The sequence below is a fragment of the Crotalus tigris genome, unplaced genomic scaffold (assembly GCF_016545835.1).
Source record: "Crotalus tigris isolate CLP2741 ecotype Arizona unplaced genomic scaffold, ASM1654583v1 scf7180000017568.12009008, whole genome shotgun sequence".
In the NCBI taxonomy this organism is placed as follows: Eukaryota; Metazoa; Chordata; class Lepidosauria; order Squamata; family Viperidae; genus Crotalus; species Crotalus tigris.
The window spans coordinates 9,700,524-9,727,500 of NW_024096478.1; the positions used below are offsets into that span (position 1 = coordinate 9,700,524).

At 38.1% G+C, this 26,977-nt stretch overlaps 1 protein-coding gene across 1 annotated transcript in view; it reads left to right on the plus strand.

Annotated features, from left to right (window-relative positions):
- SLIT3 (slit guidance ligand 3) overlaps positions 1-26,977 on the plus strand; it is a 567,201-nt gene that overhangs the window by 403,693 nt on the left and 136,531 nt on the right. The window contains exons 15-17 of the mRNA XM_039353305.1: positions 7,308-7,458; positions 8,045-8,119; positions 25,832-25,975. Coding sequence (XP_039209239.1) covers positions 7,308-7,458; positions 8,045-8,119; positions 25,832-25,975 — 370 coding nt within the window. The remainder of the gene's footprint in view (positions 1-7,307; positions 7,459-8,044; positions 8,120-25,831; positions 25,976-26,977) is intronic.

Here is a 26,977-nt window from a genome sequence, read left to right on the forward strand (position 1 = left end):
TAATTTGTTCATTTCTGTGATTTTTATGCTGAGGAAAGGAAGTTTAAAGGAAACAGAGTCACTGAAGCTTTCCTTTCTCCTCCTGTAACAATAAGAATTTGTTTCTCATTTGAAGTTCTAAATCTCTGTCCTAAGTATTTCCACATTTGTCTTTTTGTTCCATTTGGCTGTTTTGTTTAGCTGTTCCTATGTCATAGAGTTTATCAAGCATACCATTAATGCAGCAAACAATGGAAGGACAATTAGACATCTGCCAATAATCTGTATGTCAGATGCTACTTCACAATAATTCACAGTGTAGATAGCAGTGATATAATTCTAAGAATGCTTATACTTTTAGTGACAGTTTCATGTAATTTACTGTCATCAATAATTTTATAAAAGAGCATTTCTTTAGAATATATTGCATCTTCACTTGAATTCAGAGCATTTGAAGAGTGGTGATTACTATTTTCAAACACCATAGGCTACAGATCCAATGTGTCAAATGCACAGGCTGTTATGAACTTTTTCACAGAATAAAACCTTCTTGTATATTTGTTGCCTAATTGAAGAAACAAGTCTCTGGTATCAAAAATTCTACTCATAACTTAGCCTTCACAAAGCATTGAAAACTTGACTTTGCAACCTGTGACCTTGATAGTACAGTATGACTGAGCCCATTTTTGGGGTGTTGGCTATACTGAGATTTTATGCTGCTATGTTATTTTATATTGTTCTTGTTGTTTTTAAACTTGTTTTTACTGTTTTTATTCTGTTAGCAGCCCAGACTCATGGATAAGAGAAGAGCAGCCACATACACACACAAACACTTTCCTCTTTCCCTAAAGCTTTTCAAACTTCAAAAATTACCATGAAAAATTCAGTTAAAGATAGATCCATCTCCTTGGAACACTGCTAATTAATAAATAAGCATGATACATTTGCAAAAAGACATACACTTTTAGCAATTTGTTTCAAACATACATTTACTTATATTGTAATGGGTTTTTTGGAGGAAGCATTGTGAAATCAGGATTTCTTAAATCTGAGAAATATGTATTCTGCAAAATTATATTGCTTTTATACTAATTAAATTGCCATTGCTTTTAAGGACTGCTAGAGCTACAGTCATCAACCTTTCCACAGGGAGGCTTAATAACTAGTAAGACAATTTACAACCTGTAATATACACCCACCTTGGGATCCTTTTCAACATGAGGAAAATAGGTCAGAGTTACAGTTCACATGCAGTCACCCAGCTTTACAATATTTCTCTGTTAGGCCTCTGTTCCTTATGCCAAATGCATGCATTCTTAGTTTCCTGTATGTGCTTATGTAGAACACTTCTGCCATCTACAACACTCTAGGTGAAAATAAATAACATCACATAAATTAATTGGGACTTTCTTTAGATAACAGTTCTTTTGGTTTACTGATACTGCTTCTAATAAGAGATTTCTCTAAACAAACACACTCCTACTTAAATTGGAGGGTCCTGCTTGGGAGGGAAGCAGACAGAGATGTAATTATGCTACAATAAATGTTACTTTTTACCATGGTGTTTGGATACAGTCATCTGGATTCCAGTACAGTATAATTGTGAAAGTCTCCATGTTAATGATACTGTGTAAATCAAAGCAAACTGTTTGGAGCCGGCACCAGAACAGTTTTTTAAAATAGCAATGAAATATGAATCAACGGGAGCTTTATTGTGCTTATTGACAATGTCGTTGTTAAATCCAGAGAATAGAATATTCAGACTCCTGTCTAAATCTAGACAGCAAGGGTCTCCAAACTTGGCAATTTTAAGCATTGTGGACTTTTACTCCCAGAATTACTCAGCCAATAATTCTGTGAGATGGCTGGGAAATTCTGGGAGTTGAATCCCACAAGTCTTAAAGTTTCCAAGTTTGGAAAGCCCTGAACTAAAGCACAGAGCTTTGTTACCTTATAGACAAAATGATGAAGTACTAACAGTTAAATACGTAGTATACATACTTGCCTATTTTAACTATTTTCAAAAATATTCATAATATTCCTAATGTATTAGTTCCTATAAAAAAGCTGATAGGGAAGGATAAGCATTACCACCACATGCTGATTATATCCTTATTTTAAATGCCTTGGTTTTATCAGAAGGAAGTTGTTTTCTAAGCATTTTAACTCAAAAGCAAAAAGCTCACTTAAAGGAATAACACTATTCCATAAATACTCTACATGCACTGTAATCTGGTTAATGATGTTACAGATCATGTTTACAATCTGCCCTTATTCTTCAGCATTAACTGTCAGCTATAAGACTTTCAATATAATTTGTAACAGTTTCAATCCCCAAAGGGTCCAGAAGTTGTTCTTCTACACTCACTGTACAATACAAATTTATTTTTTGCCTTTGTAGCAATAAATTTGACTTCTTGAACTTCAGCTCCTTTATGCATGGGAGAAATGGACAGCCAGCTCACAATGAAATCTCCAGCTTGTGCTTCTCCATGCTACTTCTTCTCAACACTCTTCTTTCTTTGGCGGCTGCTTAACACTGACTCTGCCTGTTAATGGGATTTTCCTTTGTGCTTGATCTAACCATGTGGTAGAACAATACAAACTGAACATGGTTCTGTCAAGCACCATGGAAGGCTCCATGCTTTCCTGCAGCATGGCATGCCGGAATACTTCTTCTATTTTCAGAAGCATCAAAAGGTGAGAGATGACCTCATTGTGAAAGGAAAAGTAAGAAGAACAGACACATGATAAAGAGAACTGTAACAATAGAGTTTCATAGTATTTCATACAATTACCTAGCTTGAAGCAGATCTCACTATAAGCCCACAGATCAGTCAAGCATTCAAATAGCGTTTTTGAAAATAGCCTGCATGTGGCATTATTCCTTTTAAGGGGACAAATTGAGTATCTAAAGATATTAAATTATGTTCCAGCTTCAGTGGTCATTTCATGAAGGATGCCAGCTTTATTACTTTATATTGTAAGCTGGGCACAATAATGTGATATTGTACAGAATGCTTCCCATTATTAAATAATTCCAGGGCAGTATTATATGTGTTTAAGCAACCATGTACTTTAAGAAAAGTCACTGTGTTGCACAGAATGACATTCAGTTGCAATATAATTCTTTCTAAAATACAGAGAACTATAGTCAGTAAGTAGAATTGTGGAAATTACTGTATTCTTGGCCAAGAATAAAGATGCACTTTTGATGTTGTTCCATGCTGTGTATTTGGAGAGTATAGTTGTTACAAATTCATTGTAATATGCATGTAACCACCTAATATCTAATTCATCTCTATAATGCCTACCTTCTGAAGGTGCTCTTTCTGTCATCTAAACTGTGCATCTGCTATGGAGTCAACACAAAAACTTACTAAAATTTTACAATGTAGGTATACTTGCCATTTACCAGCTATAATGACCATGCCATTGCTATCAACAAAATAAAATTATATGCTAAATATACACACTTGTCTGTAGATATATAACATAGGAGAAGGTTAGAAGATGAACAGGTGATCTGACTGTACGTAATTAGTAAATGGTTTCTCCAGTGTTCAGGAGATGAAGTTATAAAAGATTTTTGCAGACATTTCAGCTTACATCCCAGTAAGGATTCCTCGCTTCCATGGTTCAAAAGTGGGAATTCCCTTGCAGTCTGTATTAAATTTTGTCTTGGGGTTGGGGATTGGATGATGTTTAGAGATTTTCTGGGAGACATTGATTTAATTTGTTGCTAGGAATGGTGTAATCTCTGTTTTGATTGGTTCACATCAAGGGCATCAATTAATTGACACCATTCAGGAAACCTGCAACTACCAACCAATTTCCTTGAGTTCAAATCTTACACAGGAAACTGAATAGTTTCCGAGGTGGCGCAGCAGTTAGAGTGCTGTACTGCAGGCCACTTTAGCTGACTGTGTTCAGCAGGTCAGCGGTTCAAATCTCACCGGCTCAAGGTTGACTCAGCCTTCCATCCTTTCGGGGTAGGTAAAATGAGGACCCAGATTGTTGGGGGCAATGTAAATATATATATATATATATATATATATATATATATATATATATATATATATATATATATATACACACACACACACATTGCTTACTGGTGTACACCGCTTAGAGAGTGCTTGCACTTAAAGCGGTATATAAGTCTCATAAATAAATAAATAGCAAGGCAACTTCCACCTGTGAACTGTTGACCTGAACTTTTGTAACATATTCAAGGAATCCCTGGATTCCTTGAAATATATATCAAGTCTTCTGGTCTCTATAGTAACTGTTTTCTATTGTTCTGTTGATTTCTGACATACTTTGCAATATACAAAATTCTTCTAACTATATGATAGTACTGTATATTGCAGATCATCAGTGTCCCAGGGGCTGAAGTAATCCAATTACATCATAATAATTTGTCATTTGGTAGTCCTATACTTACCTCGGGCTGCAAAAAATAAAGTGGGTTTAACTTTGCTGTGACCTTTTGTCAAAAATTCAATTCTTAGCTTATGTTTAATATTTCTGTCTGAAAAGTGAATTGAGAAGCTGGTTTTCTTGAGCATGGTCTCAGCATTTCCCCCATGAAAAACAAAATATCTTCCCCAAAAAATAATGTCAATTACAGTAGACTTTGTATATTACAATAGAACAATTAAGTCTCGTTTTATTGAGTTTCAGAATGTAGCCTTTTCTCAATTGAACTGAATTGTTTTCATAGCAGGCATTTTGAGTAAAACAATAATGAAAGCTAATATAGGGGTAAATAATAGCAATAGCAATAACACCTAGACTTATATACCACTCCATAGTGTTTTACAGCCCCCTCTCTAAGTAGTTTACAGAGTCAGAATATTGCCCCCAACAATCATTTTACTGACCCAGGAGGGATAGAAGGCTGAGTCAACTTTGAGCCAGTCAGGATCAAACTCCTGGCAGTGAGCAATGAATTAGACTGCAATACTGCATTCTAACCACTGTCCACTAGGGCTTTTATATAATGTAAGATATGTACCAGTGTACTTTAACACTGATTTTGTACTTCTTACATTTTTTCATCCAAATCTTTTTTTTTAAAAAAAAAGATATCCTTTCCAAGGTGTTTTCATTCTTAAAGTTCTACAAGTAACACTGTTCCATAGCTTTCATGCTATTCCACAGATTTCTACTGTAGATACATATTCTCCCATCTTTATTTTTTTAATGGAAAAATAATTGTACATCATCCTTAGTGTTACATCTCTTGACCTGAAACTTATCTATTTAAAGCCAAGGGAAGCATGTCTGATAAAGTGATGTAAGTAGAGATGGATGGACACAAATAAGCACAGCCAGATGGCTGGCTTTCACATTACTTTCTCTAATGGGAATAACATGATAGAACTGCCACCTGTCCAAGTGATCTTGAGTCTCAGGTTAAATAATAAATTTCCTCCTGTTGGCAACTGATTGCTGATGTTTGTAGGCTGATGGGTAGCTTGGCATACTTGATAATGATAGGAGTGTTGATCACATTCTACAGTCCTCTTCATGATTCACTTTTAAAATTCTGTGTATGTATATATATTTGTAGCTATTAAGAAAACATTTCTGATTCCTGTTGTTGCTATTTCATCTGAACCAAGCATGAGGAAGAAAATGCCATATCCTAATCGGCTTAATTTTTTAATTCTTTTTTTTTAGAGTGAAAAAAAAAAAAACAGGCCTCAAATCACAATATTATACACAGTAAATCCCCCCCCCTTCCTGTTCTCTGCTCTCTACCTGTCATCTTTTTTTGGGGGGGGGGGGTAATCATATAGTTGTATTTCTCATTGAGCTCTTTTTCATTGTTTATTTTATTGATATATTATCTTCTATTCTGTTCGTGCTCTTTTCATTTCTTCCTTTTTATTGTTGTAAGCTGCCTAAAGTAGCTCCATGGTGAGACAAGTAGCAAATAAATTTAACAAATAAATAAATGTCCACTTTATTAATTATATTTCTAAAAAGATGGGTGTACTTCCAGGATTTCAGCACTGGGTTTCCCACTTAAAATGAATTATATTAAACAATAAGACCATACAACAACACTGAGGGAGGAGAAGAGGAAACTGTACTTATAGAGTGAGGAAAAACTTTATCCTATATATGAAATACTTAAAGAATAATAATAGTGTATATCATATTTTGTTTGAAATACATTTTCTTTGAAACAAGATCTATTGATAACTTTTCAGTAAGAAAACTTTAGCTTTATCTGAATATCAAATCCATTTATGAACTTTGTCTTTCCATAACTGGGTTCTCTCAGCTATATACCGTCTGTTTGTTTGCAGCCTTTATACGAAGGGTTTTTTTGTTTATAGGAATTTTATTTATAGGAAGAGTTCTGCTTGGCCATTTTGGTACAGGAATGTATGTACAAAAATTTGTTCAGAATGTATAAAAATGGTTATTCTAATATTAGCTTGAGCAAAATCCTATTGAAAATATTTTCAGAATCCTTTTGTTGATTAGCTTATTTTTTCTCATTTTTTTCAAATTCCTTTTTTAAAAAGTGTTTTGAGATAGATGCTTTTGGCATTCATAGTTAACATTTTGGAAGTGCAACTAAGTTATGAAGTTCTTGAAAAAGAAGAAAAACTAAGATTTAGTAGAATGATTGAATGTAACAAATGATTTCAGCAAAAAGATGATGGTTCACATAATAAACATTGAAGTAACATTGGATCTATTGTGACAAACCTTTGATTGCATATCCATTAATAATTTGGCAATGGTAAGCTCAAGTATCCCATTTATAGTTCTTATTCATTGAAAAGGTTGGAGAAAGAAACTGAAATAGCATTTCATTAAGCAAACACAATGTACTTGACAGTTGTAGTGCAATAGCAGACTAAGTTATAGTTCTTACTGATTATACAGTGGCCTATTTTAAAGAAAGTAGAATTTCTTGAACTCATTTTAGTTTCAGTTATGTATTATGTTGTTAAAATATTTATACTCATAAAACAGACTCACTGATTTCTATGCTATGCTAATGTGACTGACATTAGCCCACCTTCATTCTACTGCATCATCTGCCAGTAGATAGTTATTAATATCAAGAAAAAAAATTAAATTTTCTTTTTGGAAAGAAGACAGATCGCCCTCTAGATTCACATAAAAGTGCACTTTTCTGATTGTTTCAAAGCATAATGCAAAGCATAGTTAATGATTTCAATTCATTCTTGTGACATTCCAGAATAAACGGAAGTGTTCTTGTCAATTGTATTTTGGGATATTACTCTTATTAGTATTTTGCAATGCATCTCTTTACCTAGAATTTTTCAATTTTGCAGGTTCAGAGGACTACAGGAGTAGATTCAGTGGGGAGTGTTTTATGGACCTCATCTGTCCTGAGAAATGCCGCTGTGAGGGAACATTTGTGGACTGTTCCAACCAAAAGCTTACTAGGCTCCCCAGTCACCTTCCAGAATATACCACAGATCTGTAAGTGTAATATTTTTGTAAGAAAAAAAAATAAAATGCTTCACTATAAAAAGCATTAATTTTTATGGCTCCAGCCAGATGTTATCAAATACATCAATAGACAATGTTTACTGACAGAACCCAGCCAATCTTGAAAATCTAAATTGATTTTGAATTGTTTAATACATGGACAGATAACTATGAGGAAAATATTATAGAATCTCCAACCTGTAATTTGGATTAGGAAATTGGTAAAACATCCTTGTAGGACGTAACAGCAAAGAATTTCAATATTGTGCCAAGAACACTACATGGATGTGTCCAGATGTCTCCTGCTTTGAGAATCAAGGCTTCTGACTTTCATCTCATTTTGTTCTTATAAAAACTTTTTAAAGTAAGCTAAACAGAAAAAAGGATGGACAGCACCATAACAACCAGGGAACTTCATAATTGAGGAGATTGGAAACTGTGTTTCTCCAATCTCTTTCAACACATTCACAACTATATAGCTTTCCTTTTCGCAATATTCTGCAATGAATATATATGTAGTTGCTGAGGCATTTGGAGCCAAAGATATTTCAATATTTTTGTTTTTATTTTTCAAAAGTCGTCTACACGATAATGATATTTCAATTCTGGAAGCTACTGGAATATTTAAGAAGCTCCCTAGTTTACGAAAAATGTAAGTAATTTTTTTCATTTGTTAATAGAATCTTGCTGGCTCAAATATGAAATATTCAGGCTGCATGCTTATGCATATTTAACTGAAAATAAGTCACATTCCAAAACATTTTATGTTGGGTTTTATTAACCCAACCACTATGTTTTAGAAAGCATGAGTTATTTTATGGATACAGCTTACTATGGTTTATTTAATAAATTCTAAGTTAAACAAACATTGGCTTGGTATGATCCATGAACTGAACTGGGATTTAGCTACCATGCATATGACTACTTAGGTCAGGGGTAGGCAACCTTGACTCTTTTATGACTTGTGGACTTCAACTCCCAGAATTCCTGAGCCAGCCTACCCCTGACTTAGGTCGTAGTATAAATATGTCTTCACTAGTCTCACTGAAGATTTTGAAATGTCATAGGAGTCAGACAAAATGAAGCTATTAAAAATTACTTCTTTAAATATATGCATTTTGCATTTCTGTCATCAAATGCTTTACAATATATAGCCCTACCTAATTTAAAAATCTGGTATGTAAATCTGGAACCTTTAGATTTGGCCTGTGCAAGCTGAGTAGTTTTGAAATAGGGTGAAAGCAGGTAGTGGTGTATAAGATTTCTTATTAATCAACTATTGTTCTTTTAGGTACTCTTTCAATTTTGTCAGGACAGATCCAAGCAATATGACATATGCCATAATCCCATATTCACAGTATTTCAGAATAGGGAAACATTTAATGGCTGGTGTTAATACCTTTAACAGTTTGCTTCATAGTAGCTTAGCAGATATGTATCACTGCAATAGATATTATTCCAGAAATTCTGGTGGATATTTTAAAGGATACAATTTAGATTCTGCAAGAAATTGGTTAATGTTTTATGTCTATTAGGTTGCATTCACATCTGAAATGAATGTATAGTGTGCTAATATTGAGTTATCTACACCTGCTGCCCAATGTTAAATTTAGAAGAAACTATATTGTTGGCATGTTTATGAATTGGTGCATCTTCTGCTCTATGTCCACAAACAGCTAAACATCTGGTATTCAGTATTGATTTCAGGCTACACAAGGCCTGAATTTCAAAGCTAGTTTGGATCCCTTACTTAAATTCTAGTCTAGCTGTTGTATTTGATTCAGTTTAGTGAAGTCTACAAAGTAATGAAACATTCTCATGGCTCATGTAAATTGTTAATTTAAGAATACAGTACATGGAATTGCAGATTTACAAAGCCATGTAATTGTTCCATTATTCTGCATATTTTACTAAATTGAATCAAGTAGAATACATATCAGGTTATCTAGACTTTTAATCTTTTAAATAATGGAAATGTATTTGATAATTAAGTTTCATTTCATTAATTTATTTCCAGAAAGATTTCAGTAGCTCAGTATTTTATGGTAGCTTTTCAGCATGACATTTCTTAAGGAGCAGGGATAGTTGAACAAAGTAATCTTATTTTTCAATAACTACAATATGCAACCCTCATGTACTCTTTTGCTTTTTTTTTACTTTTACGAATCTGTAAATACTCTGTTCTATTCTTCTTAAAAGACGAGAATGTAAGAGTACATTCAGGTACATAATAAATCAAAGTAAATAGATAAATAGATAGCTTTGTGGGGTTGCCACAAAGAAGAGGGGGCCAACCTATTTTCCAAGGCATCTGAGGGCAGGACAAGAAGCAACAGATGGAAACTAATCAAAGAGAGAAGCAATCTAGAACTAGGGAGAAATTTCCTGACAGTTAGAAGAATTAATCAGTGGAACAACCTGCCTCCAGAAATTATGAATGCTCCAACACTGGAAGTTTTTAAGAAAAGACTGGGTTTCCTGCCTGAGCAGGGGGTTAGACTAGAAGACCTCCAAGGTCACTTCCAACATTACTATTATTATTATTATTATTATTATTATTATTATTATTATTATTATTATTATTACTGTTATTATTTATTATATAATGAAATAGCAATAATTAAGGGTGTTGTTAGTTGATCATAAAAGTTCTTAATCAGATTTATCATAGATGAATCAAAGCAGAATATGTTTTAAAATAATTGAAATTATTTGTATCCTCATTAATTTGCATACTATTTAATCCTATTGTAAAAAGTCTATGCTATACTCAGTACTATTGTATTAAAACCAGATTTGCTTCTTGTTTATATTATATTTGCAACATTTTCTTCCCATTTTATATGAAATTGAATTGAAAGCCCAAAGGAGATAGAACACATATTTTGAATAAATAAATCTATGTGCTGAATTTATCTTTGCTTTCTTATGTATATGAAAAAGTGTTTAGGATTCTAATCCATACAAATAAAACAACCAGTAATTGATTGAATTTATTTAGGAATATTTGTTAGCTTCTCTTCGGCCATGGTGCTCAGACAAGCTTATAAATAAAAACTTAGAAATAGCATAGAATTAATCAAAAATGCATGGTAAGCATTGAAGTCTAGTTGATTTAAGCACACAGTGAATGAAAAGGCATATACAAACAAAAAAATTTTCACTTGACTTGAGGAAGAAATAATTATACCACCAAGTGAATATATTATTTATTTGAAGGCATAGTGGAGAGTTAATGGAGTGTTGTGAGATGCCCAAGCTTTTTTGTTAGTTCTTTTGCAATGTTGTATGTAGGGGTCCCTGATAGAGGTATGGTTGGACAGAGGACAATTGACAGGCAAGAAAGTGATAGGTGAGAAGTTTAAAGAACAAAGATAGTTTACAAAGCAGTATATAATTATAGTGAAAGGAAGGATAGTTTGCAAGGCTAGGGAACTATGGAAAATATTTTACATAATTTCCTGGCCTTGCAAACTACCATGCTAGCTAGCATACTAGCATAAGCCAGATGTTTCCTTTTCTTTTCTTATTTTATCCCTGTTGGTTTTGGTTTATAATTTATTATTTCTTCTATGTTCTTTTCATAATATTGCTTATACCAAAAGGGAAATGATGTATATATATAAGTATGTAAGTATAAGTATAATAAGAATTGTTTTGACTCTCAGGATTTGGGGGGGGGGGTTCTGCTTGATTGTATTGTATATGTTTCTATAATTGAATGTATACTGTCATGGAATCCTTGGGAAGAGTTTAGAATTTTCTAAAAATAAATAATATAGAAATAAATGAAAAAAGTTCCTTATAAGTTAGTGCAGCATAAAGCCATCATACAGCCTTCATTCTAAAATAGTGTAATAGTGTAATACTATAATACTGACATAAATATTATTTTCTACATATCGACAAGACAATGTTCATGATACCAAAACAATATAATAGAGTTTAAAAAAAGAACAAAGTAGATTTGTGACTCAAATTCAGTAGCTAAAGTTGAAACCACCAAAGTTATCTTGTAAGCAGAAATACTTCGATGGACATCTATATCCTATCTATTCTCTCAAAAATTTTAAAATTGATGTAATGTTAATTTACAGCAGTGTTTAACATTGATATAATTGTTTACATGTTTACATTTTACAGGCAAATGGAAAGCCAGCACACTGCAAAGCAAGAACAAAAAACCCCTAAAAATTGTATGTTATTTACAAAACTTCACCTTGTGTCACACAAGCACACATTTGCAAAATAAAAATGATAAGCTGGTGCTAGGTTGGAAATAACCCACCACTAAAGATAACCCATCAAAGGCAATGATAATTTTGGGTATAGAGAGCATTCTTGGAAGATTGGTGAAGTAGCAGAAGACAATTTGTCTATTTTGTCTATTTAGGTATATTAAAAGTGGCAGTGCTTCATTCTCTCCTCAAGAGCCTGGATTTAACTATCTTAGATAAATACTGCTTAATCATCAATCTTACTTTTGGAGGAAGTTTAAAGAGAGAATGGTATGCTTTCAGTGCCCTAAAGGAAGCAGATATGGATATTTTTTCGTTCAGACAGAAATTGCATTAGTCATACTATTGGATGATGAACAATTGGACTAGAATACGGGCCGGCAACCTGCGGCTCCGGAGCCGCATGCGGCTCTTTGAGCCATCACCTGCGGCTCCGGAGACTCCACCATTTGCAGAGAGAGAGAGAGAGACAGAGAGGCACTTACGCTTCCCTTCTCTCTCTCTCTCTCTCTCTCTCTCTCTCATGTGGACTCCTGATTGGCTCTGCGCCTGGGTGCCCTGTCCCTGGGAGAAGTGCAGCCAGGAAGTACCTTTACTGGGCTAGCCCCATTCAAGGCGCATGTGACCGTGGAGCCACACAGGGAAGCCCCAGGATCCCCGCTGAGAGCAGCTCACTGGAGGCTCTGCTGAGTGGGCCAGCCCTCCTGCAAGCTGCGGCCCAAGGGAGAGCAGCCCCTGCGATCCTGGCTGCCAGGAAAGAAGAGGGAGATGCAGCAATGATAGGAGAGGAGAGCCTCCTCCTGGGACCCGGCGGCGGCGGCTTCCTTACCCTCTTCCTCCTCCTCCCCTTCTTCCTCCTGCTGCCCCACGGGCGGCTCGGGTTGGCGCGGGGCAAGAGGGGCACCAGGGGGAGCAGTCGGGCTGGTGGAGGAGCTGGCAGCCCCCGCTGCGGCTACATCAGATGGGCGGAGGATAAGCCCGGGCAGTGCGGAGCCCCACCGGCGGCATTGGCTTCCTCGCCCTCCTCCTCCCCTTCTTCCTCCTGCTGCCCCCTGGGTGGCAGTCCTGGCTGGGGCGGTGGCCAGTGCCAGCATCGCTCCCTGGGCAGCCAAGCTGGCCACGCACCTCCCCGAGCCGGTCCGGGCGGCAGTCTCATTGGGGGTGGCGGCTGGCAGCTGGTGGGAACATCGCTCCCTGGGCCGCCCATGGGCAGCTGAGCCAGCCATGTGTCTCCCTGGGCCGGGTCCAACAGCAGTCCCGGCTGGGCTGGCAGTCGGCAGGAGCATCACTCCCTGGGCTGCTCCCTGGCGGCCAAGCCGGTTTGGTTGCCAAGAAAGTCACCTGGAGATGTTTTATAATCTTGTCTTCGAGTTTTCCTGCCCAAAATGAAACCTCTGTTTGGATTTATAAAGCTGCTCAAGCCCTAATCTCGGACTCTGGCTGGACGACATAAAAACTGGCCCCTCCCCAAACTCGAACTGAGTACAAGAATCCTAAACTCACTCAGCCTCTCTCCCCGCTGAAAGGGTCCCTCTCCCCATGCCCCCCTCAAGTTTGCACTGCCCTGCAGCGTGCGGTCTGTCAGGTCCTTCTTTAAAGGGGAGCAGCCCAGAGCCAGGAATGATCCCCGGGAACCCGTCCATCACCACCCCCGCTTCCCCCAGCTTGACCTCAGGCACGTGTCGGGTTGCTCGGCCGGCGACTCAGGGCCTCCCCGTCTTCTCCTGGGGGCGGTGGCTCCGGGGCAGGGGAGACCGCGGCAAGGAAGCCACCTCCGGAGCAACTCATAGGAACCCAGTGAGCCTGTCGAACCAGCCAGATCTCTCTGCATGGGGCGTGCCCTCGCCCGGAGCATGCCCTGTTCTCGCGGCTGGGTGTGATTCTGCTGGCACTGAGCCGGCTTGCAGGAGGCTTCCCCCGCGGACCTCAGCTGAGGCCACCTGGAAGGGGGGGGAGCCATGCTCCCCCATCCTTACTGAGCTTCACCGCCTGCGACCCCCAAGCTCTGTTTCAAGGAGAGGCCAGAGGTGAGGAAAGGGCTTCTCGGGAGGGAAGCGGCTGCCAAAGCCGGGTGTGGCAGAACAAAGCCTGGCTGGCCCAGGGATTTCTGAGGAAGACGGGCAGATGGTGGGGCAGAAGCAGGCCGCTCACCCACTGCAGCTCAGACATGCCTGCTACACATTCCTTCTTGGAACTACTCCTAATTCCTTCATCAGCATGTGCTGGCCCTGGAGAGCCTGCTTGCGGTCAGGCACACAGCCGGTTTGGCTGGCGTGCAAGGCTAGGGGGGAGGGAAAACCACCGAACCTCTGCCACCTGCCCCCGCTGTCTGGGCAGCCAGCTTCCCTCTGGGATGGGACCCAGGCAGCAGTGGGCCAGGGCCTCCGCAGCACTGGGGGGCTTTTAAGAGGGAGGGGTGGTGGCCAGTGGGGGCATCGCTCCTGGGCTGCTCCCTGGCATCTGAGCTGGCCACACATCTCCCCAGGCCAGTCCGTAGTGCCCTGGATGCCTTCTTCTGCCTCCTGCCCACCACGCTTGGCCTTCCTGCGATCTCCGCCCATTTTCCCATGCCCACACCTCCTTTCCCACTGCCCAGCCTGGCCCGGCTCGCCCTCCTGCAGGATTTCGTGCTGGAAAGGCCAGCCGGCAGCCGGGGAGGCCGAGCGGCCCCAGCAAGGGAGCCACTCCCACCCCATGGCCTGCTGGCCAGGAATCCCATCCAGCTTGGTGGGGAGCTCAGGGCCCACCTGACCACTGCAGGAATGTCCATGTCAGCCACCTCTGGTGGACCCGCTAATTGTGGGATCCCCACTGGCTTCCTCCATGTGTCAGGCACCCGGGCCTCTGCAGAGCTGCCTCTAATTGCGCCCCGAGAGGGCCCGACCAAGCCCCAGCCTGACCTTCGAAACGCAGTTTGCCCGAATTCTTTCTGAACTGTAAGCTGTCCAGAGTCACTGAAAGGGACAACCAGACATCTTGAGGGGAGAGGAAAGAGAGAAAAGAAGAGAGAGAGAGAGAGAGAGAGAGAGAGAGAGAGAGAGAGGAAAGAAAGAAAGATAGAAAGGAAGGAAGGAAGGAAGGAAGGAAGGAAGGAAGGAAGGAAGGAAGGAAGGAGAGAGGAAGAGAGAGAAAGGAAAGAGATAGAGGGAAAGGAGAGAGGGAGAGGAAACAGAAACAGGGAGGGGAAAGAGAGAAAGAGAGAGGGAAGACAGAGAGAAAGAGGAAAGAGAGAGGGAGAGGAAAGAGAAAGAGATTTTTTTCATCACTGAATTTCATTTTGTTAGATAGGGCCCAGTGTTCAAGTCTGTTCTGATCCTCCTGTATCTTAAGCCTGTCTTCTGGAGTGTTGGCTATTCCTGCCAGCTTGGTGTCATCTGCAAATTTGATGATTTCCCCATCTATCTCCTTGTCCAAATTGTTGATGAAGAGGTAAAGAGCACTGGGCCCAGAACAGAGCCCTGGGGCACCCCACTATACACTTCCCTCCATGTAGATGTGGTTCCATTGAGGACCACACGCTGAGTACGGCCGGTCAGCCAGTTATGGATCCATCTGGTGGTGATGCTGTCTAACCCTCATTTTTCTATCTTTTTTTTTCACCTATTTTTTTTTATTGAAAATTTTTAAATTTTTTTACAGTAAAATCCCCTTCCCCAGTCCCTCCCAACCCACCCCAAAACCCTCCCCCAATCTTCCCAGAGCTGAATACAGGCTTAACTAGAACTTAAAAGAAAAAAAAAGAAAAAAAATTTTTTTTAAACCCAAATAAACCTTAAACAAATATAGTTACAATCAGTAAACAAATTGTAAAATACTTTAGCTCCATTATATATAAAGAACAGAAAGAGGAAAATTAAATGTAAATTATTCAAAAGCTAGATGGTATTCTCTTGTATCATACTTATATTGTATAAAATTTATCCATATCTATAATTCAAAACTTCCGTTTCTTTCACAATTAATAAACCAATCATCTCTCTAACTTAATCACATTACAAAATATCGTATTGCTTATAAAGTGAATTAGTTAGAATCTAATCCACCATTAAAATATTATAAACTTTAAGTATAAATTATTCAAAAAACTAAACAATATTTTCTAATATCATACTTATATTATATAAAGTTTATCCATCTTTCTTTGTTATCACCGTCAAAAACGCACATATAAACATTGCTTGTACCCTTAAAATTCCCTTATACATATTTAAAACAAAATATTCCTTTAAATGCTCCTTAAGTTTCTAAGCATGCACTACTTATCTAAAATTTTCATTCAATCTCCCTAATATCATACATATATTGTATAAAATTTATCCCTCTTTCTTTGTCATCACAGTCCAAAATACACATATAAACATTAATTATACCATTGAAATTCCCTTATACATATTTAAAACAAAATATTCCTTTAAATGCTCCTTAAATTTCTAAACATACACTTCTTATCTAAAGTTTTCATTCTCCATAATCTTCTCTCCTCTTTTCCAATGACCAGTTCCATCCGCAATGGACTATAATTTGTCAATAACCTTGAAGCAATCTGTACATTCTTTACCCATCTCTCTTAACCAATAACCTCGAAAAAACTGCTTGAAGATCTGCCATTGAAGATTGCGCCAAAGAACTCTTAAGTCTTGCTTCTCCCACAGACTCAGAAACAAATTCTTGTAAAAATTCCTTAACCTCCTTCTTCTGTTGTTCCTCCTCATATTTCTATCTTATCAAGTAGTAGGTTGTGATCTACTTTATCAAATGCCTTACTGAAGTCCAAGTAAATTATATCCACGGCATTCCTCTGATCCACTAATTTTGTCACTTGGTCAAAGCATGCAGTAAGATTTGTCTGGCATGATCTGTTTTTGACAAACCCATGTTGGCTTTTAGTAATGACTTTGTTTGCCTCTAGGTGTTCGCTGATTCGTTGTTTGATTATCTTTTCCAAAATCTTCCCAGGTATTGAGGTCAGGCTGGTAGGTCTGTAATTTCCTGGGTCCATTGTTTTCCCTTTTTTGAAGATAGGAACTACATCAGCTCTTTTCCAGTCCTCCAGTAGTTCCCCAGTGCTCCAGGATCTTTGAAAAATATAGTTCAATGGTTCTGAGATCACATCTGCCAGTTCCTTGAGAACCCTGGGGTGTAATCCATCTGGTCCTGGTGATTTGAACATGCCTAGGCTGGACAGGTGCTCACTTACCATTTTCTTGCCTACCTTAACTTGCATTTCTATTCTGTTTTTTATGGCACTATTTTTGGTAGGTTAATCTGTTTTTTCCCTTTGTGTAAAGACAGATGCAAAAAACGAGTTAAATAATTCTGCTTTCTCCCTGTTGCTTGTCACCTTCTTGCCACTTTCACCCACTAATGGACCAATCATTTCCTTCACTTTTTTCTTGTTTTTTACATGTTGAAAGAAGCTTTTTTTGTTAGTTTTGACTTTGGTCGCAAGCCTTAGTTAATTTTGAGCCTTAGCTTTCTTCACTTCATCTTTGCAGGCTCGGGCTATTTGCTGATATTCTGACTTAGTTATGTGCCCCTCTTTCCACTTTCTATACTTGTCCTTTTTATCTTTCAATTGATCAGAGAGTTCTTTATGCAGCCATGCTGGTTTCTTTTGAGAGCTGTTATTTTTCCTCTTTGTTGGTATTGTGCTAGACAGGGCTTTTATTATCTCACTTCAAAATTTCCCAAGCTTCTTGAGTTGTTTTCCCCTTGAGGATTCTCATCCATGGAATTCTTCCCAAGCCCTCTCTAACTTTATTGAAATTAGCTCTCTTAAAGTCCAAGACTCTAGTTTGACTGTGTTCTATTACTTGTGCTTCCATAATATTGAATTCCAATATTGCATGATCACTTCCTCCCAATGTTCCTGTGGCTTCAACACCTTCTATCATTTCATCTCTGTTAATGAGAATTAGATCCAAAATGGCTAATCCCCTAGTTCCCTTCTCTACTTTTTGAGAGACAATGTTATCTGCTAGGTTTGCAAAGAATCTGTTTCATCTTCCACTTGGTGCAGAGTTTGTCTTCCAGTTGATGTCAGGGTAGTTAAAGTCCCCCATTACTATTGTGATGTGCTTCCTACATACCCTAGTTAGCTGACTAGCAAAAAGTTCATCTATTTCCTGTGTTTGGTTGGGTGGCCTGTAATATGCACCTATGTCAATGTAATTTTTCCCCCTTTTATATTGACCCAAATGCATTCAAGACAGTTTTCATCATTGTTGTGCTCTATTTCTGTATAGATGTAGTTATTTCTTACACATAGAGCAATTCCTCCTCCTCTTTTATTTGGTCTGTTTCTTTTAAATAATTTAAATCCCTCTAGCTGTGTGTTCTATTTGTGGGTTTCATCCCACCACTTGCTATTAGAAGCTTGATTTTGCTTGACAGCAAGGTTGATATTCTTGTCCACACACACATCTATGTTACATACACTGATAGCCCTATAGTTTTTAGATTGCCAGTGACAGGGATGTTCTGTATCAATTAACTCACTGTCCCCGCTGTTTAGTTTAAATATTCCTCCAGAAAATCTGTGAATTTATAGTCGAGTAACTCAGTCCCTTTCTTTGACAGATACAAACCATCTCTTTTGTACATTTTTTCATTGGACCAGCTACAGACATCGTGACTAATATATCCAAAGCCTTCCCCTTTACACCACTCCTTTAGCCACATATTGAATTGTGCTATACGCTGGCCTTTTCCATTTTGGTCCTTATATACTGGTAAAACTTCTGAAAAAGTAAGCCTACAGCCTATTCTGCTAAGTTCCTGCCCCAAGCTCTGGAAATCATTCTGCACAGAAAGTAAATCTTTTTGGGACAGATCGTTAGTGCCAAGATATACTATAGCCTCCACATCACAGTCCTTCCTGGCATTCTTGATTATTTTAGAAATACACTTCTTGTCCCTACTGGCAGTAGCACCTGGAAGACATCTGACCTCTTTCAAAACCTCTGTGTCCTTTCCTAAATTTACATCCCTTATAATTGAATCACCTACCAGAAGGTGGCTTCTCTTTTTGGATGCCTTTCTGTTCTTGCATGACTGATGTGTAATAGCTGATTCACACTTCTCTTTGTCAAAAAGAAGTTCTTCATCTCGGACCACGATCCCCTGCTTATTTGAGTTATCTTTCATTTTTTACTATGACAACATATGAATTTACCAGTATTTCTATAATTAAATACAAAGGAGAATATAACCCTAATAATACACCTTAAAATATGTTTGATATGCTACTGTTAAGTATATATTGGCAGGCAGCATTCATTTGGAGCCTTTGTCTGTTCGGTCAATAAGTCATGTTTAAGCAGCACCAAAGGATTCATTGACACAGTTGATATCAGGGTCAATTGTGTCTCCTTTTAAGAAGTCCCTTAGGATAAATTTACATCTCATCATGCATACTGAAAAGCCCTTAGATACTTGCCTATAATTAATTTGAATTACACATATTTAGGACTACTAAATTCCCAAGGTACTGCTTGCATATGAAAAATATTTCATGAACATAGGGACAAAAATCTTCCAGGTGAAAAAATATTGACAAATTTGCAATTAGGACCAATTAAAGGTTTGCACATTATCACATTACCCACACTGAAACTGATATATTGATATAAAACTGATATATTGATATAAAACTGTTCGGAGGAAAGTTTTCTCCTTAAGCTAATTACACTGAAGCCATTCAACTGAAGGCTCCCATTATAAGCATAACAGCCTACTGCAGCCACCAAATACATTGGTGTATTTCTGTGTTCAGTACTGCTAGATTCAGTCTGCTATTAGTTTTTTACATTTTAGTTTACCTAAATCTAGTATCAGTTCAGTATGGTGCCAATTACATTTATATGACTGATTTATACATTTTTACATGAGTATTGCAGTCTGAGAATGTAAGAAGAAAAACTTGAGATTGGCTTGGCTATAGAGAGTTCCTTCTAATGCAAGGGTGTCAAACTGCCAGCCCGTGGGCTGGTTTCATCATACCGAAGCCACACTCACCCCATTGCCGGCAATGCAAAAAGAGTCTTGATACATCACAACATGTCACATGACTTGGTGAGTTTGACACCCATGCTCTAATAGAATACTTCTATATGTTGGAGGCAGGTGTCTTGCAGGATCAGGAGAACTGGGTAGGAAAATTGACCCTAATAGATAAGCGTTCTTCTGTTTGCATAAGTTCTTGGTAAAACACTGCAAGTGTCCTTTTCAGGATCAGATGAGTACACAGAGTGACATTTAAAGGAGAGTGCATTGGCAGACAAGAGATTGAAGGTTTCCAAGGAAAACTTTACAAAAATGCATTATTTTACTAATGAGTGACTGCTTTCAGTCCAGATTGTTATAATGTGGAGCGGGATTGGGAATTGTTTGTTTGTTTGTTTTCTTGTTTGTTTTTACAGACAAATAAATGTTGCAGCTTATTTAGAAAATGGCCTGGTATCTAGAAGGGCAAAGATGCATGAATATTGACGTAATTTTGAAGTTCAACAGTAAATGGATTTCCCAGGTTTCATTTAATCTGAAAGGAAGACTTTTTTTACTTTATATGCAGCTCTATCATTCATCTCTATTGTATTTGTTTCCTGTGTCACATTGCTACTCTATGATTCATCTCTACTGTTCCTGTGATGCATTTCCTGTTCCTGTTGTATTCCCTCTCCCTAAGAAAGATGGCTTTTGCACAGTGAGACCTTGTATTGTATTTACTGACTCCACATGAAACATGGTGTCAGAAGCATCTGAATCTGCACTGTCCTCACACATTTGATGCATGCCAGTCTAGCGCTTACAGTCCTGTTCTGGAAGCTAAGCATTTGAAACCAGGAAACCAGCATCATGGCAGCTGCTAACAGCATTCCACTGCCTGAGGCAATGAGGATAAGTGGAGATTGCAGCAGTAACTGGGCCAACTTCAGAGCAGAGTTTGAGGATTACTCCCTACCCACATGGTTACATGACAAACCGGCAGCAGTGCCGGTAGCCACACTGAGAAGGCTTTTAGGCAGCAAATGCCTCCATGTTTACAAGCATAATTTAACCCCTATAAAGGACCAAAAGAGACTAAAGCCATCCTAGATGCCTTAGATGTCTTTTTCAGACCCTCTAAAAATGTCATATATGAGAGATATATATTTGGTAGCTGTAAGCAAGAAGAAGGTGAAGCAATAGACAATTTTGTCACACAGCAAAGAGAAAAAGGTGCAAGCTGTGATTATGGCTCTCTAAGAGATGAACTTATTCATGATAAAATAGTTCTGGGTATCGCTAGTGAAAGCACACACCACCACCTTTTGAGGGAACATAAGTTTACAAGCAGCAATTGAGATACATAGTATCACAGAACTTACTGACAGGATAACTTATTGGAGCAGGATAAATAGATTGACAGTGTCAATGCAGCCTCCAAACAACAGCTAAGCATAAAGAACCATCAGCACAAGCGTCAGCACAAAATTCATCTACACAATTCACCTGGGAGCAACCCAGTATCATGCAAGTACTGTGGCAGTGTGCATGTACGAGAGAAAGCAGTGTCCTGCATATTGGAAAACCTGCAGAGCATGTGGGAGACCAAATCATTTTGCACGAGTGTATCTCTCTAGTAAAATGGAAGCAAGAAAAAACTGCACACAATTGTCAGATCCTGAAGATAAACACTTGTTTACCACCAATGTGATTTACATAAAAGAATGCATTGGTGCTATAAACTCTAAGGGCAAAAAATGGTTCATAAATCTCAGATTAGACAATATAATCCAACCCTGTCAACTGGACTCAGGTGCAACATGTGATGTCATGAGTTTAAAGGACAAAATGAAACTGGCACCTCAGATACCCTTTTAGCCTAGTAGCACCAAAATGAAATTATATTCAGGGAGACTTATGGGATCATTGCAACTTTTTCAAACAGAATGCAACATATGTGGGGATATTCACAAACTTGAATGTGATATTGTGGAAATGATCAGAAACCGCTATTGTCTGGAACAACATGTGAGCATCTGGGTTTGATGCAGTTCACAATTCCGGCTGAGTTACACAGTGTTGAGATTCACCCCTCAAAATCCTTGGTAATGCCACTGAAAAAAACTGCAAATCCTCCAAGTCTACAATGAGGCGTTTGAAGGCCCCATAGTATCTGTTCCAGGAGAGATTTACTTTGAATTTGATCCTGCCATTTAACCAGTAAATGTGCCCCATGCAGTGTGCCAATAGCCATTAAACCAAAAGTCAAAGCTCAACTGGACAAGTAAGAAGCTGCAGGACATATTACTTCAGTATCTGAGCCTACCAATTGGATAAGTAACATGGTTGTTATTAGGAAGTCTGAGACGATCAGAATCTGCATTGATCCCAAGTTTCTGAATATGGTCCTGAAAAGATCACACTTCCTAATGCCAACTTTTGATGACGTTTTGCACAAGTTTTCACTCTTGTTGATGCTAGAGATGCCTTTTTACAGTGCAAATGGATGAAAAGAATAGCTACATGACCACATTCCAGACTCCTTGGGGCAGGAAGAAATGGCTTAAACTACCATTTGGAGTCTCTGTAGCACCAGAGGTGTATCAACGAAAGCAGCATGAACTTTTGAATGGGCTCAATGGAACTGAGCCAATAGCTGATGACATTCTCATAGTTGGCTGTGGTGATACAAATAAAAAAGCTGAGCATGACCATGATGAGAAGCTAATAGCACTACTAGGCCATTTTAGGCAGGTGATATTGAGACTCAGTGCAAAGAAATTATAGTTCAAGGTGCAAGAAATCCATTTTCATGGATATATCCTGTCCTCACAAGACTTAAAAGCTGACCTGGATAAGATTAGAGCTATTGTGGATATGCCACCACGCGCCAATGCCAGATTGGTGCAGAGATTTATCAGTTTTGTCACATACTTAGCAAAATTCCTGCCACACCTGTCTGGACAAAGATTCAGTTTGGCACTGGCTTACCAATCATGACCAGGCAGTAAAGGAGATAAAACACTTGGTCACGATTGCCCCAGTGTTGAAATACTATGATGTCACAAAGCCTGTTACAATTCAAAATGACTCAAGCAAAAACATTGGAGAAATACTCCAACCGAGGGCATGGACAGTAGTCCGGCACAGAGACTGATGTCAGGGAGACTAAAGACTTTCTTACCAGTGGCAAATAGGTTGCTTGTGATACAAGGTGTCCCAGAAAAGTTACAGCTTAAGAGACTAGTATTCAAGGCAAGATATGACAAATCAGCCAGAGATTTGCCAGAACTAAATATTGGGGAACAAGTCCCTATGAAACTGCTGCCTGGAGATCAAACATGTCACTGGAAAATGGGTATCTGTTTACAACAGGTGGCACCAGGCTCCTATCTAGTGGACGTTGATGGAAACTTCTATTGTCACAATCGTGTGGATCTGTGTGTGGCTGAGCAGCCTGACTCGCAGCCTGACTCACCTGGTATTACTGGGCCACACTTACCCACTGGCAATAAGGATTGCACAGTATTGATGCCACAGACCAATACTAATAACAGTCCTGAGGGAGGCATTATACCTGACAACAGTCAAACGCAGAATGTCCCAGTAAGTGGTGAGAAGAGCCCAGCAACCTCAGCAAGGTCAGAGAAACTCTTAGTACAAAGAGGGCCAGTCTTCACCCGTAGTAGCAGACATTCACAACTACCCAAAAGACTCAGCCTATAGGAAGTGTTGTTACTGGTTTTCATCCAAAATTTCATAATATTGTTTGGTTAACATGAAAAGGCTTATGGGTGTTATGTTTACCTTATATGTAGCTCTATCATTCATCTCTATTGTATTTGTTTCCTGTGTCACATAGCTACTCTATGATTCACAGGGAGGCCTTGTACTATATTGTATTTACTGACTCCACGTGAAACAGTTTACCTTTTTGCTTTGTATGTAATGGCTGCTTGTTTTAAATTCAGAATCATCTTCCTTTAAGGTAAATGTCACAATTCAAACAATATATTTGCAAACATCTCTTTCTTTGAAATTGATTCAGAGAACCTGCCCATGTCTTCAAAAGACTAAGACAAACAACCTTTGGGGACATTTATTATTAGATAAAAAGGAAGGATAATTATAAAAGCAACTCTTATGTTCTTAGGATTCAGAAAGACATGCTTAAGTCCATTTTTCATTGAATAATAGTTCAGCACCAAATGATTTTTCTAAAAAATTTAAATTCTTCCTGAGCTGTTGCTGACATTAAACATAAAGGCAAACCTTATAGATTATAGTTACCAGTGAAATGCATGAAGTCACTTTAAAAGAGCTCACATTATAATGGTTGGTTTTGTGCATCATTGTTTCCGCTGCTTTATTCCACCAGACAGCAAGAAAGGTGATGGGTCACAAGCTGTATAACCAGGCTGCCTCAACTGTTCAGAAAACAGAAAATAGACTACCAGTTCCTCATGCAAGCCTAACCTCAGTCTTCCAAATTAGTTTTGCCCAGTGATGATTGTTACAATGAACAGATTTTATAAGGCATATGAACCAGAGCTATCCTGCTGGCAAATGGTTCTTTCTTCAGCTTATAGTCTCATACTTTAAACATCACATTGTCTTGTCTCATATATTTGCAATAAGCTTTCTTAGTAAAGTTTTCTTTCTGAAACTGGACTTTGTGAAAATAACACAAAACCAGGTGTTGGTTATTTCTATAGACTAGAACCATGCTCTTTGAAAACATGGTTTTACATCATTGCATATGTTCTAGTGCATTGCTTTAACTGTAAAACAATAAAAATAATGCCTTAAAATGTTGCTATAAAATTTATTTATTTAATTTCATCAAATTTCTAGCCCTTTGAGTCTTCTGCATTGTCTACAATATAACAAAAAAATTAAAATCGCGATTGGATTTAAATATAAACAATAATGTAAATTAATTGTTAATAACTAGTAGCACTAGTATGTGATGTAGCCAGTTTGTCTTTAAACAAGGTAAATCTCTCCTTTAATCATGAGAACATAATGTCCTCTTTAGTAGACTTACTTCATAAATGAAGTAATGCAGGCTAATTTCTTTGAACATGGAATGACTAGGAGCCTATTAAATGGAACAGAATTTACTGGGAATGCGAAAATGAAACAAATATAATAAAAGGATCCTAAGTATAATTTACAGAATAGCAGATAAAACTGGGGTTAAAAATGTTAATGGATTTTATGGGTTTCCTATCTGCAATTAAATTTCTGGTTTCCCCTGTTCAAGTATGTAGCATTTTAAAATAAAAGCAGATGTCCCAAAGAAATTTAAATGAGAACAGGTTGGATGCTCTGCTGGCACAGTGATGCCACATTTGTTCTGAAACTGATATGCTAGAAATCATTGGAAGAATGGGCAGTAACGTGATTATTTAAAAAAAAATGAAATATTCAGAAGTGTGACATGAATTCAATATGAATAATAATTGTGAAATATAAAATACCACTGCCATACCAAAAAAAAAAAACATTTCTGTTTTAGCAGCAGTGGGTTTTGTTTTTTTCTGGTCTACCAATTCTTTTCCAACTTAATGAGCGAGTGTGTACTTTTGAATTTATTTAGTAATATTATGTCTAAACAATTCAAATGCTCATCTTGTTCCTCATACAATCTTTTCTTCAACAAAGTATAACCTTGCTGTGTTTCTACCTTTCAATTAAATCACACAGAAGACCTTATAAGGAAACTTCACCCCATGGGGCTTTTCAGATTAAGAAGTGTTGGCAGACATGGGGGCTGCAGAATGATGGAAAGTTGTGCAACTAACACTAGCAGTAATTCAGTAGCATCTCTTGCCACTTCCATCAATAAAAGAGGCTCAAAAACACCACCAGGAGAAATTGGAAAGAAATTCTCAAAGAAAAAAAAAACTTCCCTGAGAAAGAAGAACTAGATCACGGATGCCTCTTTCCTGTTGGAAGAAAAGTGAAATATTGCAATTCAGGTTTCAGCATAACCCTGGAAATTAAATTGGTTCCATTCTTTTAGTTTTGTTTCAGCTATTGTTCACCCGTTTGTTGCCAGTGCAAACATGCTTGCATTTATCTTACACAAAACATATGTCAAATAATGCTGCCTGTGAATCTGTTTCCTCTTACAGAAATTTAAGTAATAACAAGATCAAAGAGATCCGTGAAGGCACTTTTGATGGGGCAGCAGGAGTGCAGGAACTGATGTTGACAGGGAATCAGCTGGAATCTGTGCACGGACGAATGTTCAGAGGTCTCACAGGACTCAAGACGCTGTATGTATAAAGTCTGTTTGTTCTTTTAGATGTGAAGGAGAGAGAAGCGAAGGAACACTGCCTATTGTGAATGTACAGATGTAGTGTCAGGGAAACGATTGGAAATGAAGAGGAAAGTTTTACATAACATCAATTTCCCCAAATCAGTTGAATGGATTATTAAAACTGTTGTAATTATTTCCTGGGTTGAATTTCTGGCAATCTTGAATATCACTTATTGGCACAAATGAAACTCTGTCTCATTCTCGAGTGTATCAGTACTCAAGAAACTATCTCTGTTTCCAGAGTGCCCTTTTCTTTCTTAACTCTGGATCAATTGTTCCGTGCATTCAATAGAAATTAGCTTGGATTGATTAATTGACTGATTGCCTTTTACGTGGTTGCCCATCAGACACTGTGATTTTCAAATGGCCAACAAAAAAGGAAAAGAAAAAAGGAAGTAAAAACCAACAAAACAAAACAAAGCATATCATTAACATAAAGATTGTATATTAAGAATAGTTATATATTCTTCATATATATATATATATATATATATATATATATATATATATATATATGTATGTATATGCATATGTATATGTGTATATATATGTATGTATGTGTATGTATGTATATATGTGTGTGTGTGTGTGTGTATATATATATATATGTTTTCTGAGGTTTTCGCGGGTATTTGTATGTAGGTCTTTGGTTGTTCGGGTTTTCTCCCACGTAAAATTGGAAGTGTCTTGGCGACGTTTCGACGAAGTCCCATTCGTCATCTTCAGGCTGGTGCTTTCAGCTTCGTGCCTCGAGCAGCAGTGTGTGGTCTTGGCTGTTTCTTCCTTTTAACTGCCAGTGGAGGTATGAACTGATTGGGTGGGAGCTTGGCTGTGTTCTGATTGGGTGGAGGTGTGTTCTGAATGGTTAGGGGCTTGGCTGTGCTCTGATTGGCTGGGGAGTGTTCTGTTTGGTTGTGCTCAGGTTAGTCTGAGTTGCAGAGGGGTTTGAGATTTTGGG